At 41.6% G+C, this 12,128-nt stretch overlaps 1 protein-coding gene across 1 annotated transcript in view; it reads left to right on the forward strand.

Moving 5' to 3' along the window:
* Window positions 1-774: 774 nt before the first annotated feature.
* Window positions 775-12,128, forward strand: part of SNX9 (sorting nexin 9) — a 60,232-nt gene continuing 48,878 nt past the window's right edge. Inside the window, exon 1 of the mRNA XM_041470036.1 lies at window positions 775-1,150. Within this exon, the coding sequence (XP_041325970.1) occupies window positions 1,139-1,150 (12 nt within the window). The 5' untranslated portion in view covers window positions 775-1,138. The remainder of the gene's footprint in view (window positions 1,151-12,128) is intronic.

Here is a 12,128-nt window from a genome sequence, read left to right on the forward strand (position 1 = left end):
CAACCCAACCTCTGAACGTATTTTTCTCTTTTAATAAAGCTCTCCTGAGAAACTCTTAACAATAGCAGAAAAAAAGCTTGTAATTCTATGGGCAAGGCAATATAGATGTAGAATTCTATGCAGTTTCCCTACAGCCTACCTGCCTCCTAGGGCTCTCCCTGGCGTCCCTGATGATTACACCGTGTATTTCCTTCTACAGAAAGGAAGTCTCCTGATTCCAGGCCAACCACTATAAATATACCAACAAGAAGCTGCACTTTTTGGATGCTGCAGTACCTTGCATGATCACTGTCACCGTATTTTCCAATTCCCTTTGCTTTAGCCTCCCATCTCATCTCTCCTGCAGGCTGGAAGTCAGGTGGGGTCGCAGGTAGTTTTTGTGAGATGGTCACAGAGTGCCCGGCAGGAACGCTACCGACCTTGAGCAGCTAGCACTTGGTGCCTTTCACTGCTGCTGCTAACTGCTGTGCACCAAGGCCCGGCTGAAACAGGTCAGGGACGACGTACACCGCCCTGGCAGCCGTGGATGGAGCCTGGCCGAGGAAAAAATTGCTTTCCTTGCTGTATGGTTGCTTTGAAATTTCCGTTCAAAGGCACCCGAGGGGCACATAACGCCTTCCTGCGGCCTATCTCCCCCACGCGAGCGAATCTGAGGCCAAACTCTGGCTACAAAGCAAAGCCCCTGAGGGCATGGCGGGTGGGTGAGGTCCTCCCGCCCGCCCCCACTGCCCCCGGGACCGGCCGGGGCGGCTCCCCCGGGGATCGCCGCAGCGCAGCGAGTGCCTCCCTCCCCCGGGCCCTGCCGGAAAGGCCGCGGACAAACAGCCCCGCCAGTGGCCCCGGGTGCTGAGCTGAGCCGAGCCGAGCCGAGCGGGCGGAAAGGGCGGCCGAAGCGGGGGCATCGCGGCGCGGCCACATCAGCCCCCGCCTGCCCAGCGCCGGCGCTTGGCTGCTGAGCCGCGCAGCGGCCCCCAGGAGGCGGCGGCGGCCGGGGACGCTGAGGAGGAGCCGCCTGCGCGGCCCAGCGGCGGCGGCGGCAGGCGGGCCGGACACACCGACCGAGCGACCGACCGAGCAGCCGCGGCACGGAGAGAGGGAGGGAGGGCAGAGCGGCAGCGCAGCCCGCGCCGGCAGCGCCATGGCCACCAAGGTGAGCAGCGCCCGGGGGTCGGGAGGCGGCGCCGGGGCGCCCTCTGCGCCAGCGGGCCCGGCTGGGCGGGCGGGGGTCCCGGGCGGACGGGCTGCGTGCTGGGGGTCGGCGGAGCCGGTGCCTCCCCGGGCCCTGCCCCGGCCGCGGGAGGGACGGAGGGAGCGCCGCGCTCGGGCCTCGGCGCCGCTGCCCGGCCCCTGCTCGGGGCTCGGCGGCTCCGGGGCGGGGGAAAGTTGTTTTTCTGCTGTGCTTGTGCCCCTCCGTCTCCTCTCCTCGGCGGAACGACCGTAGGGCCGAAGAGCCGCCGGAGGCCGAGGGTGCTGCTCCTGCAGCCCGGGCGCCCCTTGTCCCGCTTCCACCGAGCCCGGGAGCGGCGGGGCGCTGGGAGAGGCCTCGGCCACCGGCGGGCCCGGCTGTCCCGGCCCGGCTGTCCCGGCCCGCTCGCCCCCCGGCGCGTCAGGGCAGCTGATGCTGACCCCCGCGGTGGCATCCGGGGGTGGCTGTGCCGTGTCTCCGGTGGGAGCCCAGAGTCCGCACTGCGCGACCTGCTAATAGTGAGCTGTGATTTTACACGCGAAAAAAAAATAAAAATCAAACCCAACGACAACAACAAAAAAAGAAAGGAAGTTAAATTGTTTTGTTCAGTTCTTCAGCAGTATCTGCTGCTAATGCAACTGTCAAAATTAGCCCATCCTGTCTGAAAGTGGCCTCTTTCTAAATAAACAATATTTGTTTACTATATTGGTTGATGAAAGCATCTCTGCTTGTGTAGGTGTGAGTTAGCATGCACCAGCAACTCATTTGTGACTTGTCTAAGTATCTCAGGAATACTTTTTTGGTATTTGAAGTATTACTTTGAGTCACCTGATTCCATTAGGTTGGCCAGCAGTTAAAAAACTTCCTTTTACTGAGGCAGTTCTCATACAGTGCACTATTTGTGTTGCTCGTCTCAGCGCTGAAGAAACTCCGCATCTTGAATGTGTCAGATGTAATGTATAAGTGGCTGTCTCTGTAACCATGTAAGCCGATGGTGGCTCATGTTTGGATAAACTTTTTCCAAAACACCAAAAACTTGATTTTATGTTTCAAAATCATTTAGGCAGTTTAAAATACAGTGAATATAGTCAATATAGTGAAATTTATGTTTCTGTTGAGCTTTTAGAATGTTGTTGATCGACTTGGTTTTTTTACATTGGTGGGTTCCAGTAATTCATGGGATGTGTGCATGAATATTTTTTACTCAATCTAACGATTGTAGGTAGCAAGATAATTACTTCTGGTGTGTATATACTACATAATACTCAGTATGTGAGGCAGATACTGTACTAAACCAGTGTATTATTTCTCAGCTCACTTTGAGGTGCAGTGTCCTCATGGGATCCTGGGTTCTGTACCTAACACGCGATCCATTTTATTCATACATTTGGAAACTTTCACTTTGCTGCTCTTTAAATATTTTTTGGAAACATTATGGCCCCAGACGGAAGGGCGTATAATTTCTGACTTCCTAATCCAGACTGGCTTAAAATCAGGTGGTGCAATTTTTTTCATTCTACACGTTGCAAGATATGGTAACGTACTTTGACTTGAAGGCTAAAATTGGTAAGTGGTAGTCAGCAAAGAGTTGGTATTTTATTGCTATTATTTTGTTATTCTGGTAACTCTGAGCCGCACTGAAGAGAAGCTTACTTTATTTTCTGTGAGCTCTACCCAGGAGATGGGTCCCTCTCTGCAAACCGCCCTGTTTTGGATTTTATTTTGTTCACGTTGTGCAAACGTCAGCTATAGTAAAGGATATATTGTCTTTTTGAGCAGTGTAAGGGAGTAACTGGCTGAAAAAACAGTTTTTAGGAGCTCAGCCAACTAACCAGTCACCATTTCTTTTGGAAAGTAAATTTTGCTTTTTAAATTGTAAACAAATTTCTCACCTTCTGCTTATGCTCCTTTACAAATTGCCTCTTTTCAAAACAAATATGCAAGGTGTATTTGTATTTTATGTGAACTGTTACCAAAACTAAACTGTAAGTAGTTGTCTGGAGTATGAATTTTTTGAACTTTAATGGTGTCAAATCCTATATAGATGATAAGGGTGACAGTCTGGCCTGGCCTGTGCTGCACAGGCTGTTAGCACTTCCTGAATGCATTCCTGTTTAAACTAGAATATACTTTCCAAGGAAGGCTGGGGACAAATTCAGTCTTGGTTTGAATGCTTTCAATGATGGAAAATCCAGTCTGTCTTTTCTATTGTTGTTTTTAAATCACCTCTCTTGCTGTTGATGCTTCTTTCTTTTGAATCTGAACTCGCCCAGCTTCTGTTTTCAGATTTATCATTTTCTCTACAAGATTTACAAATGCTTGAACCAAGGTGTTAGATTTTGTGAGGATGGAGTATGCAGATAGGGATTTCTTCTGTAGCTAGCTTGTAATCCTTGGCCATTTTTCTTGCTCCCACTTTGATAAACCGCGGCAATTAAATTCCTGGGGTTTTCATGTATGAAGATGTGGTATACCATTGTGTAATGTGCTGGCTCTTCTCTGTACCGTTCAAAATCAATGCATTTCTTATTAAAGAAATAAAAGCTTTTAGGGGAAAGGACTACTATTTTCATACCAAGAAGCCTTTACTGATGCTTTCCTAGCATATTTGTTAGCTGGAAACTTGGTAGGGAGTCTTCTGTTGAAACAGGTGGGCTGGCTGTAGGCCTTAAGCACTTTGGAGGCTGTGTCTGGTGTTGTGAGCTAAATTAGCAGTGGCCATTGCTCCTTCTCCTTTCTTGCTCCTCATCCCATGCTGTATGTACATCCCAGGAGCCTACTGCAACACTTGTCAGGCCTGGTTTTAAGATACAGTAAGTTGCTGAAATAGCAAAAATATTCACTGAATGGAAGCAGTGATGTAATTTCTCCAGTTTTAGGGAGTTGCAGTAGTTGAAAGTTTGCTCAGAGCTGATACAGAAGGTTGGGTGGGGTGGTATAGTTGGAAGCAGGAGACTTTCACAGAGAAGGGTGAAAATATAAATGGGAAATAGAGGATCTAAGGCTTCTGGAGGCAGTTCTTCTGTTGCCAAGATTCTTAGTGTAGCTTGGCAGTGGATTTTATGGTTCGCTCAAGGTTATGTGCTCTAAAAAATGAAACAAATATTAAACCCTATCAAAATAAGAAAAAAAGAATGTTGTTTAGGAGACTTCTAGAGTTTCACAGTCATTTAACTGAACCTGACTTCAGAAGTAAAGCAATTTCATGTCCACATTTAAGAACAGGTGATTTAAGCTAGATACTTCAGAAACAGAATTAACCTTACAAATTCCTTATTTTTAACTGTGTCACAAATGACGTGACACAGAGAGTGCCTGAGCCTAAAAAATTTTCTAAACTTGGTCACAAGGAAGATGCAGTTTGGTAAATGTTTCTGTCATAGTTGCTTACAAAAGCCACAGATGAGATTGTCATTCTGCTATTTGTTCCTTCGTGGTTTCTTTGGCCTTTCCTATTCTTTCCCCAATAGAGTTTGCCAAGTCCCAGCTTTACTCATGTCCTTTCTTTTGTTTTTGAGCTTCATTGAATAGGGAGAGCTAGAAATGTCAGGAAGCAATATGCTGGCTTTTAAACAACGTTCTCCCTACCTTAGCCTATTTTAAAACTTATTTATTCTTTTAAAATGTAGGCAAGTCATTTTCTTGAAAAGGCTGATGTTTTGCCATTTGTTAAGCCCTGATTTCAGAAGGAAGTGAAAGAACAGAATAGGCTATGGGCAAGACAGTTCTTCCAGTTCTTCTGGAACCTGTGCTGATAACATGTGGTGAGTTTTAATTTAGAAGTTGAAACTAGGAGTGATTTATTGGTGTAACATTGTTGATGTTGGTGACATTGCTTTACCAAAAGAGGTGTTTCATAAGGCAGTTGTTGACAAGCTTTGTGAAGTTAGGCCCCTCTTACTGTCAATACCAACAGGTTTTTTTCTTTATAACTTTAGGGTACTTATATCCCACCATTATGTTTTTGATTGTTCAATGGTTTGTGCAGTTTGAGGAGTCATTTATCTGGTTCTGTTTTCAGGACTGGGCCCTTTTTTGTGGGAGAAAGTCCTCTGAGATGAAAGCTTAGACTAAATATTCTGTTCTTTAAAGAAGATACAACTTAACAGTACTTCTAAAACAAGGAAATGCTGTTCAAGGCTTTCTTGTCCATCTAATCATGTTGGATTTTCTCTGTTAATCACTGGCTAGGTATAGTTGAATTCAGCATGGTTTTTGTAGTTGTGGTGAAGGAAGGTCATGATTTACATATGAAAATTTCACGTAAGGAAAGGTAACAACACATTAGCCTTAAAGATTATTATCCTTAAGTGTGTATCCTTCCTTTCATCTTTCTTATTCTCTATTACTCTCAGCAGTGTAAGGCTTCCCAAAGAAGTCCCACATTTTCCTTTATACTATCACTTGAGTCGGTTAGAAACAATTCTTTGTTCTGATTTGCATCTGGGAAGTGAAGCACCCCTCTGTGCTAAATCCTCCAAAATACCCAGACTTTGTGTTCTGTTAATCTACATTATGCATTGTCCTAACATTGGAAGTAGACTCCTTTAGTAAATCTCATCTTAAGGGAAGATTCAGTTAATAAATCTTAAGACATCTGTGAGTTAATCCTCTTCTATGATCATGTCATAATCCATTCAACACGTTCCATTATTTAAATTCAGCAAAAAAAGACATAATACAAAACATGAGATCACAGGTGATCTGTGTATGTAGGTTGTGATGGAACAAAATTATTAGGTGAAGTAATGATTTTGATGTTACAGTCTAATGATGTGAAGTGTTGTTTGGGTCTTTTAGGCTAGTATTACGTAGATGTGGGGATACTTCCTAGGGCTTTTTAGATTATTTTGGTTTGGTGGTTTGTTTTTTAAGGGGCAACAAGATGACTAGAGAAGGGGAAAATGTTTGGTAATGCAGGTTAACCACAGATTCCTGACCTATTGGAGGGGTGAGATGTTAGCATGAGCATGAACTGATACAGTTATTTTATGAAGACGCAGGTTTACTGTTCTTTTTTCTTTCTGTCCTGCCTCATGGTGTTTTAAAGGTTCAATGATAAGTGGTTTATGTTACATTGCTGTGCTTACCAGTTCAAGGCTTCTCATTTCTGTGCTGGAAAGCTGGTAAGATTCTGAGTGATGCTGTGCTTGAGTAATGATTCCTCTGACTCAGTTTTTCAAAGTTATTTTGAGCACCTAGGCAGAGTCATCAGAGACTCATTACCAGAGGTCATCATTTAAAAACATGATTACAGCAGCCAAAGAGAAGGAAGTCTGATATCAAATGTCGTAAGCTACATCTGGTTTATAGATTCAGAGTTTCAGGTTTTCACTCTGGTAGAATTTCTCTGTCTATTGGTATTACTTCAGCAATAAGGCTTTACAGTTAACTGTAGTTTCGTAAGAAGGTTTATTGTATTGCATTCTTTCAAGGTTTTCCTCTGAATTATCTTCCTCCTCAGATTTTCAGGTCTGAGTGTGTGAATATGCAGTAAACCTCTCCTTATTTGATTAGGGCATCTGGCACATTTCAGAGTTTACAGAGATCACCAAGGTAAAAATCATTTGAGAACTTTGCCATTTCAAATATGTGGGTTCCCTCCTGTATTAAATTTACAAGCAATTGTAACATTTATGGTGTTGGAAGCAGTCTTGCAAAACATTTTAAAAGCAGGTAATAGAGAAGAGACTGTAAAATAGTGGGAGTGATTTGTTTCAACCAGCCCTGCAGTAGGACAGATGAGCATTTAGATATTTAGAATTATTTTAAGTAAATAGCTATTGCAGTGTTCAGCATTTAAAGCTAAACCTCTTCTATTTCAAAGTGTGTTTCACAATTACAATTTCTCCGAATTCACTTTACACTTCTCGGAGGGCTGAAAATCAGAGCTTGTGCTTGTATTTTCTTTAGTTGCATTCCTGCTTTCTCAGCAGTTTGTTATTGGAAAGGAGCTTCCCAAGTAACAGAAAGTTCAAACAACAGAGCAATCTTGTAGTAGTCCAATAAGCAAAATTCAAGTGCTACAGAAGTGAGAGAGAAAAAAAAGCATATTGCTTACAGGAAAATTTAACTTAAACTTGGAGCGTTATCACTTTCTTTCCCAAACCTTCTTTATCTTTGAGCTTTGTATGAATAAGAAACCTCTGTCAACAACATATATATATATATATAAAAGACATTTAAGACCAGAATCATTTAACTTTTGTCCTCTGTAAGACACAGTAAGGGGAGAAGGGCACAAGGAACAGCTCTTCCTGTAGGGAGCTGTCATTATGCAGCCTGGTCCAGCTGTTGTGTAGTTGGAGACATTTGGGATATGGCATGGTATGAAGGGCACATGAGCCATCCTGGGCACTGCTGGTAACAGGGTATATGCTCATAGAAGTGTACTGGGTAAAGTCAAGCCAGCGACTCAGTGTGTGAACATGTTTTTTGTGGGTAAAGCTCTATTTCCTCTTATATTTTAGAGCAGCTCTTCCCCCAGCTCCTGCCCTTTAAAGGAAGACACTGAACAGTAGGGGTTTCCAATGTGCAAAATAGGTGGCTGGAAGGAGGAGGAGGTGGTGAGAAGATGGGCAGTGCAGCCTGTGGGAGGTCTCTGGGGAGTCTAAGCAAAACAGCTGCTTCTGGGGAGAGGCAGCCATGTCTGGCCCGGGGTTTCTGCAAGTGGGACTTGCCCAGGTGAAATTATTGAGTCCCACTCCTGTAAAAAAGTGGAGACTGGTGAAGAACTGGTTGATGGGTCTTATTTCTTATGACTTGTCGTTGAGTTACTGACTTCTGCTCTGAGTTGCCATCTGCTCCTCCTTGGCATGGGAACTGTTGTGCTTTTATTTTGTGTATTCATATGATATCTCTGTTTAAACACAGTAGGTTTTGGACTTGCTTTGCTTTTCCCAGCCTTCTGAGACTGCAGTTCTCAATGTTGAGAGCAAAAATTAGTTGTCATCTCAATTCAAGCAAAGTGTTTGCTTTCCGGGTTGATAGAACAAAATGGCTAATTTGCAAGAACGGCTATAAAAAATCTCTTAGAATAGCTTTAGACTGTGCCTCCCCTCTGTATGATGAGTTTGGTTTTGGTTTTTTTTCCTTCTGTGGTGATTATGTAAGTGGTTTCCAGAAGAAAGACAATTGATAAAAAGCTATTACATTTATTGTTTTTTCTAGTTCTTATTTAAATTCTAATATTGCTTGAAGAGCTTATACAATTCATCTTTCTGCAGCAGTAAGGTGATACTGATGAGGTGCTTCACTTCACCTTATAGCTTCATCAGATTTGAGAGTGAAGCTTAAATGTCTTATTTCCTCTGCTGCATTGGTTCTTTTTTGGGGTGGGGTCAAGATTTAATTCAGTTACTGAATATTGCAATTACATATGATAATATAATGTAATTAGTGCTTACCTAGTGACAGCACTCTTCTTTCAGCAGTACTGTAATTTCCTTCCTTAATAGCCCTATATTTTCTTCTGAAAATGATTGCTTGTGGAATACAAAATTAAGCATCTTCCTTGCTGCAAATAACTAGACCACAGTCTTGGATGTTTGTATGAAAGTTGTTGAATTACAATTTTTTTATCAATAGCTGTCACATTCTGTCAAGCTGCCAATTTTTCTAGTAATTCATAAGGAAGCAGAAGTTCTAACTTTCTTTTCAGACTTTGATGCTTTCTGTCACTGTAAAGGTTGCTGGTGCAAGAAAAGTTTGTGAGGTGTTCTGTCAAACTTTCAATGTTGCATGACTTAATCCAGTTCTGTCATTCATTACATCTCTTGGTTTGTTTTTTATTATTAAATGCATCTGTCCAGACATTCTTTTTCTTCTTTTTTTTTAACTCTTTGTCTAAAGTGGGATATGCCTACACTGCTAGTGTGCACATTGCATTAAATTGCAGGTCATTAATGTCCAGTTCAAGCGGTGGGTGTTCTCTGGCCAGGTCTAATGACTGAGCTTTGCTTAATTGAGCTGCCATTTATCATGAAATAAAGTTTGTAATCTTGCAGGGTCTTGTACTTTTCTACACTGCCAATAGAAAAGCCTAAAACAGCTCTAGGCTTGGATACTTTAGAACCCAAAAAATGTGAACCTTTCCCATTTCTAGAGTAAGGAAGCTTCATCTGATAAAATGGTAATGCATTTATGTTGGTGTAACAGTTTCCTCACTTGTGTTCATAAAATAAAAGTAAACATAGACTTTTACAAAATAGTGTTTCTAATAAGAACTGAGATATAACAAAACATTAGTATATTGATTAATGTTGGATACTCAAGTAACAGAGAATTTAGCAGAATTCCATGTGGAGAGCTCATCCTGCTGTGTTTCAGATTCCTTCCCAGCTGCTTTCAGTGCATGAAATGCTACTTCAGTGCAACATGCTATTCAGCACGTGTTTTCCTATTAATATTTACCAGTATTTGGGACTTCAGAGTCATACAGCTGTTCCATTCTGTATTTTACGGATGAAGTTTATTTGAAACAGCATCATTTTAACATGTACTTAGTTTGCTTTGCCAGGTATTCATTTGCTTCTAGAATGGCCTGTGCATGTGGTACATTGAGATCCACAATGTGTAATAGTGTGCTGAGTCTGAAAGGGCTTGAAGTTTGCTAGATAACCTTAGTGAAACTTTGTGCCTCTCCAATTATTAGGATAATTACTAATTTTTTCTAATCTCTGCTCTCATAGAGGCAGCACTATTGTGTGACTACAAGCTGTCTTAATGAGTAGATCACAATGTGGCAATTTTTCTGGTGAATGCTGCTGGCTTTTTCTGAAACCTTCGCATGTTACTGGCTCTGTTGTTTGGGGACAGAACTAAAGTTTCAGGCAAACATCAGGGGACTTGGAACAGCAGGCTTCTGAAACATGCCATTAAATATTGGTTCAGTAAACAGTTGCAAGTTTTGCAGTTTGATTTCAGAGATACAGTAATGATTAATCTAGGCAGAGATTTTAATCACACTTGAGATAAATGCATCCTGCCTGACATCTGTAAATACAAACCCATGCTTCACTTGCTGCATTTATTACTTGCTGTAGTCATGGTGAAACTGGAATTAATGTTCTCAGATTCAAAATTGTTGAGTACCCAGTTTATCTGAGGATCTGGGAAAGGCTGGTATTCAGAAGGGAAAACAGGGGGAAGGCTGGGCACTTGGAGCAGTGCAGTAAACTAATTCTGAAAAAAGTCTGGTATCACTGGAGTTCCACACTCATGGTAGGAGTTTTGTAGTACATTTTTAATTGATTACTAGTTTATAAGTAATGTTTTAAACAAGAAAAAAGCTTTTCAGGTGCTTAACCCAATGGAAAGCTCAGATGTGATTCAGGGGAGTATCTGAGTCAGTATTTGGAAATATGTCTAAATCACATGGGCGTCTTGAATGTATTTCTGCAACTGAATTTCCCTTGCTTCAGTATTGCTTGGGTGCATGGAGATCCTGTTGTTGGGTCTGACAATATCCCATAAACAAGTCAGTATGAACACACCAAAATATAACTAAGCACCTCTTTTAGTAGTGCATGATAGTTATTCTGAAAATATGCTGCTTTTTTAAACCACTGACCTGCTTATAGATAATTCTCAGACTTGAACATTTTTAAGCACTACTACAAATCTGGAAAACATCACAGTTTCTTTTTGCTTTTTTCATGCTCTGTGGTATGGTTATCTACCCACCTGGCTTATAACTGCATGGAAAGAAGCTGTAATTTGTTTTAACATCTTACAGTTTTAAGATCTGTTTTACTCAATACTTTTAAGAGATCTTAGTCATATAACCATTTTAGACCTCATTCTGCATCAATGACTTTTAGTCCCAGATGCTTGAGTTGAACAAGAGGCTTTCTGTGTAGGAATTCACTTGAATGCAAGTTCTTAGTGTGCATTCTGCCTGTAATGCTGGCTAGGAGCACATTTCACTGGGGTTTGGTGTGTGGTGATGTTTGCTGACAGGTCGACAGCTGTAAAGAAGCTCATGTTCTGTGAATCAAAAATAAAATATGTACAAAAAATTTGTGGGACTAGCCTGAACTGGGTTCAGGTGGTCTTTCATGACCAAAACATTATTTTCAGCAAGACAGTGAAGTCCTGCATGGTAGATCTAAAGAGTTAATCTGTCCTCAATGAGGAAAGCCCAAGTTGCTGAAGTGGCTAGTAAACTGTTGTCTTTATTTCTAAGGAAACATTTCCAAGTCTCTTTAACACTTGAAAACTTTCCTAGACCCTTCTTCCTTACTTCCATTCTAATTCTAGAAGTGCCAGTGATTTAAACCACATGCATGTTGGTGGGAATTGAGTCCTGCCTTCCTGTCCCTTACCCTATAAAGGTTTCAGACTTTGTGTTTTGTACTTTTTGAAAACTCTTCATGTTTTGTTGTCGATTCCAATATGAGATAGACCTTTTAATCCAGTATAAATACTTAATTAAATAACTGACTGAAATATTGCAGGCACATGCAACTTCTGTCTGCAAGCATATTTTACTAGTGGGCAGAAATTATACAAGTTCTTGTTTCTTAAGATTTTTGTCTGTGTTTAATTTACTTCTAATATGCGTATAGTCAGTACTGTTGACTTCAAATGATTAGCTGCAGGCTAGTGAACTTATTTTAGAGTTGAAAAATTGCCCAGAGAAAGTGAGCCAGCGGGTCAAGAGACATTTTTAATGTGAATTTGTAGAGTAATGTGAGGATCCAGCAGTTAGAGCTGGTGAGAGAAATTGGAGTAATGATACCTGAATATTGTGACCTCTCTTCATCCAGAAGTGGAGTTCTTTACTGAACTTAGTTTTACTTTCTGGATGAGTTTGCTTTAATTCTGACATTGCTAAAAGCAAAACAAAATCATATTGAAAAGAAATGTAATACTAAAAGGAGGTTTTAATTAAACAAGTGAATTTTATTTTTTGCTTATTGTTTAATAAAATTATAGTATA

This window comes from Pyrgilauda ruficollis, unplaced genomic scaffold, assembly GCF_017590135.1.
Source record: "Pyrgilauda ruficollis isolate IOZ18807 unplaced genomic scaffold, ASM1759013v1 scaffold24, whole genome shotgun sequence".
NCBI classification, from domain to species: Eukaryota; Metazoa; Chordata; class Aves; order Passeriformes; family Passeridae; genus Pyrgilauda; species Pyrgilauda ruficollis.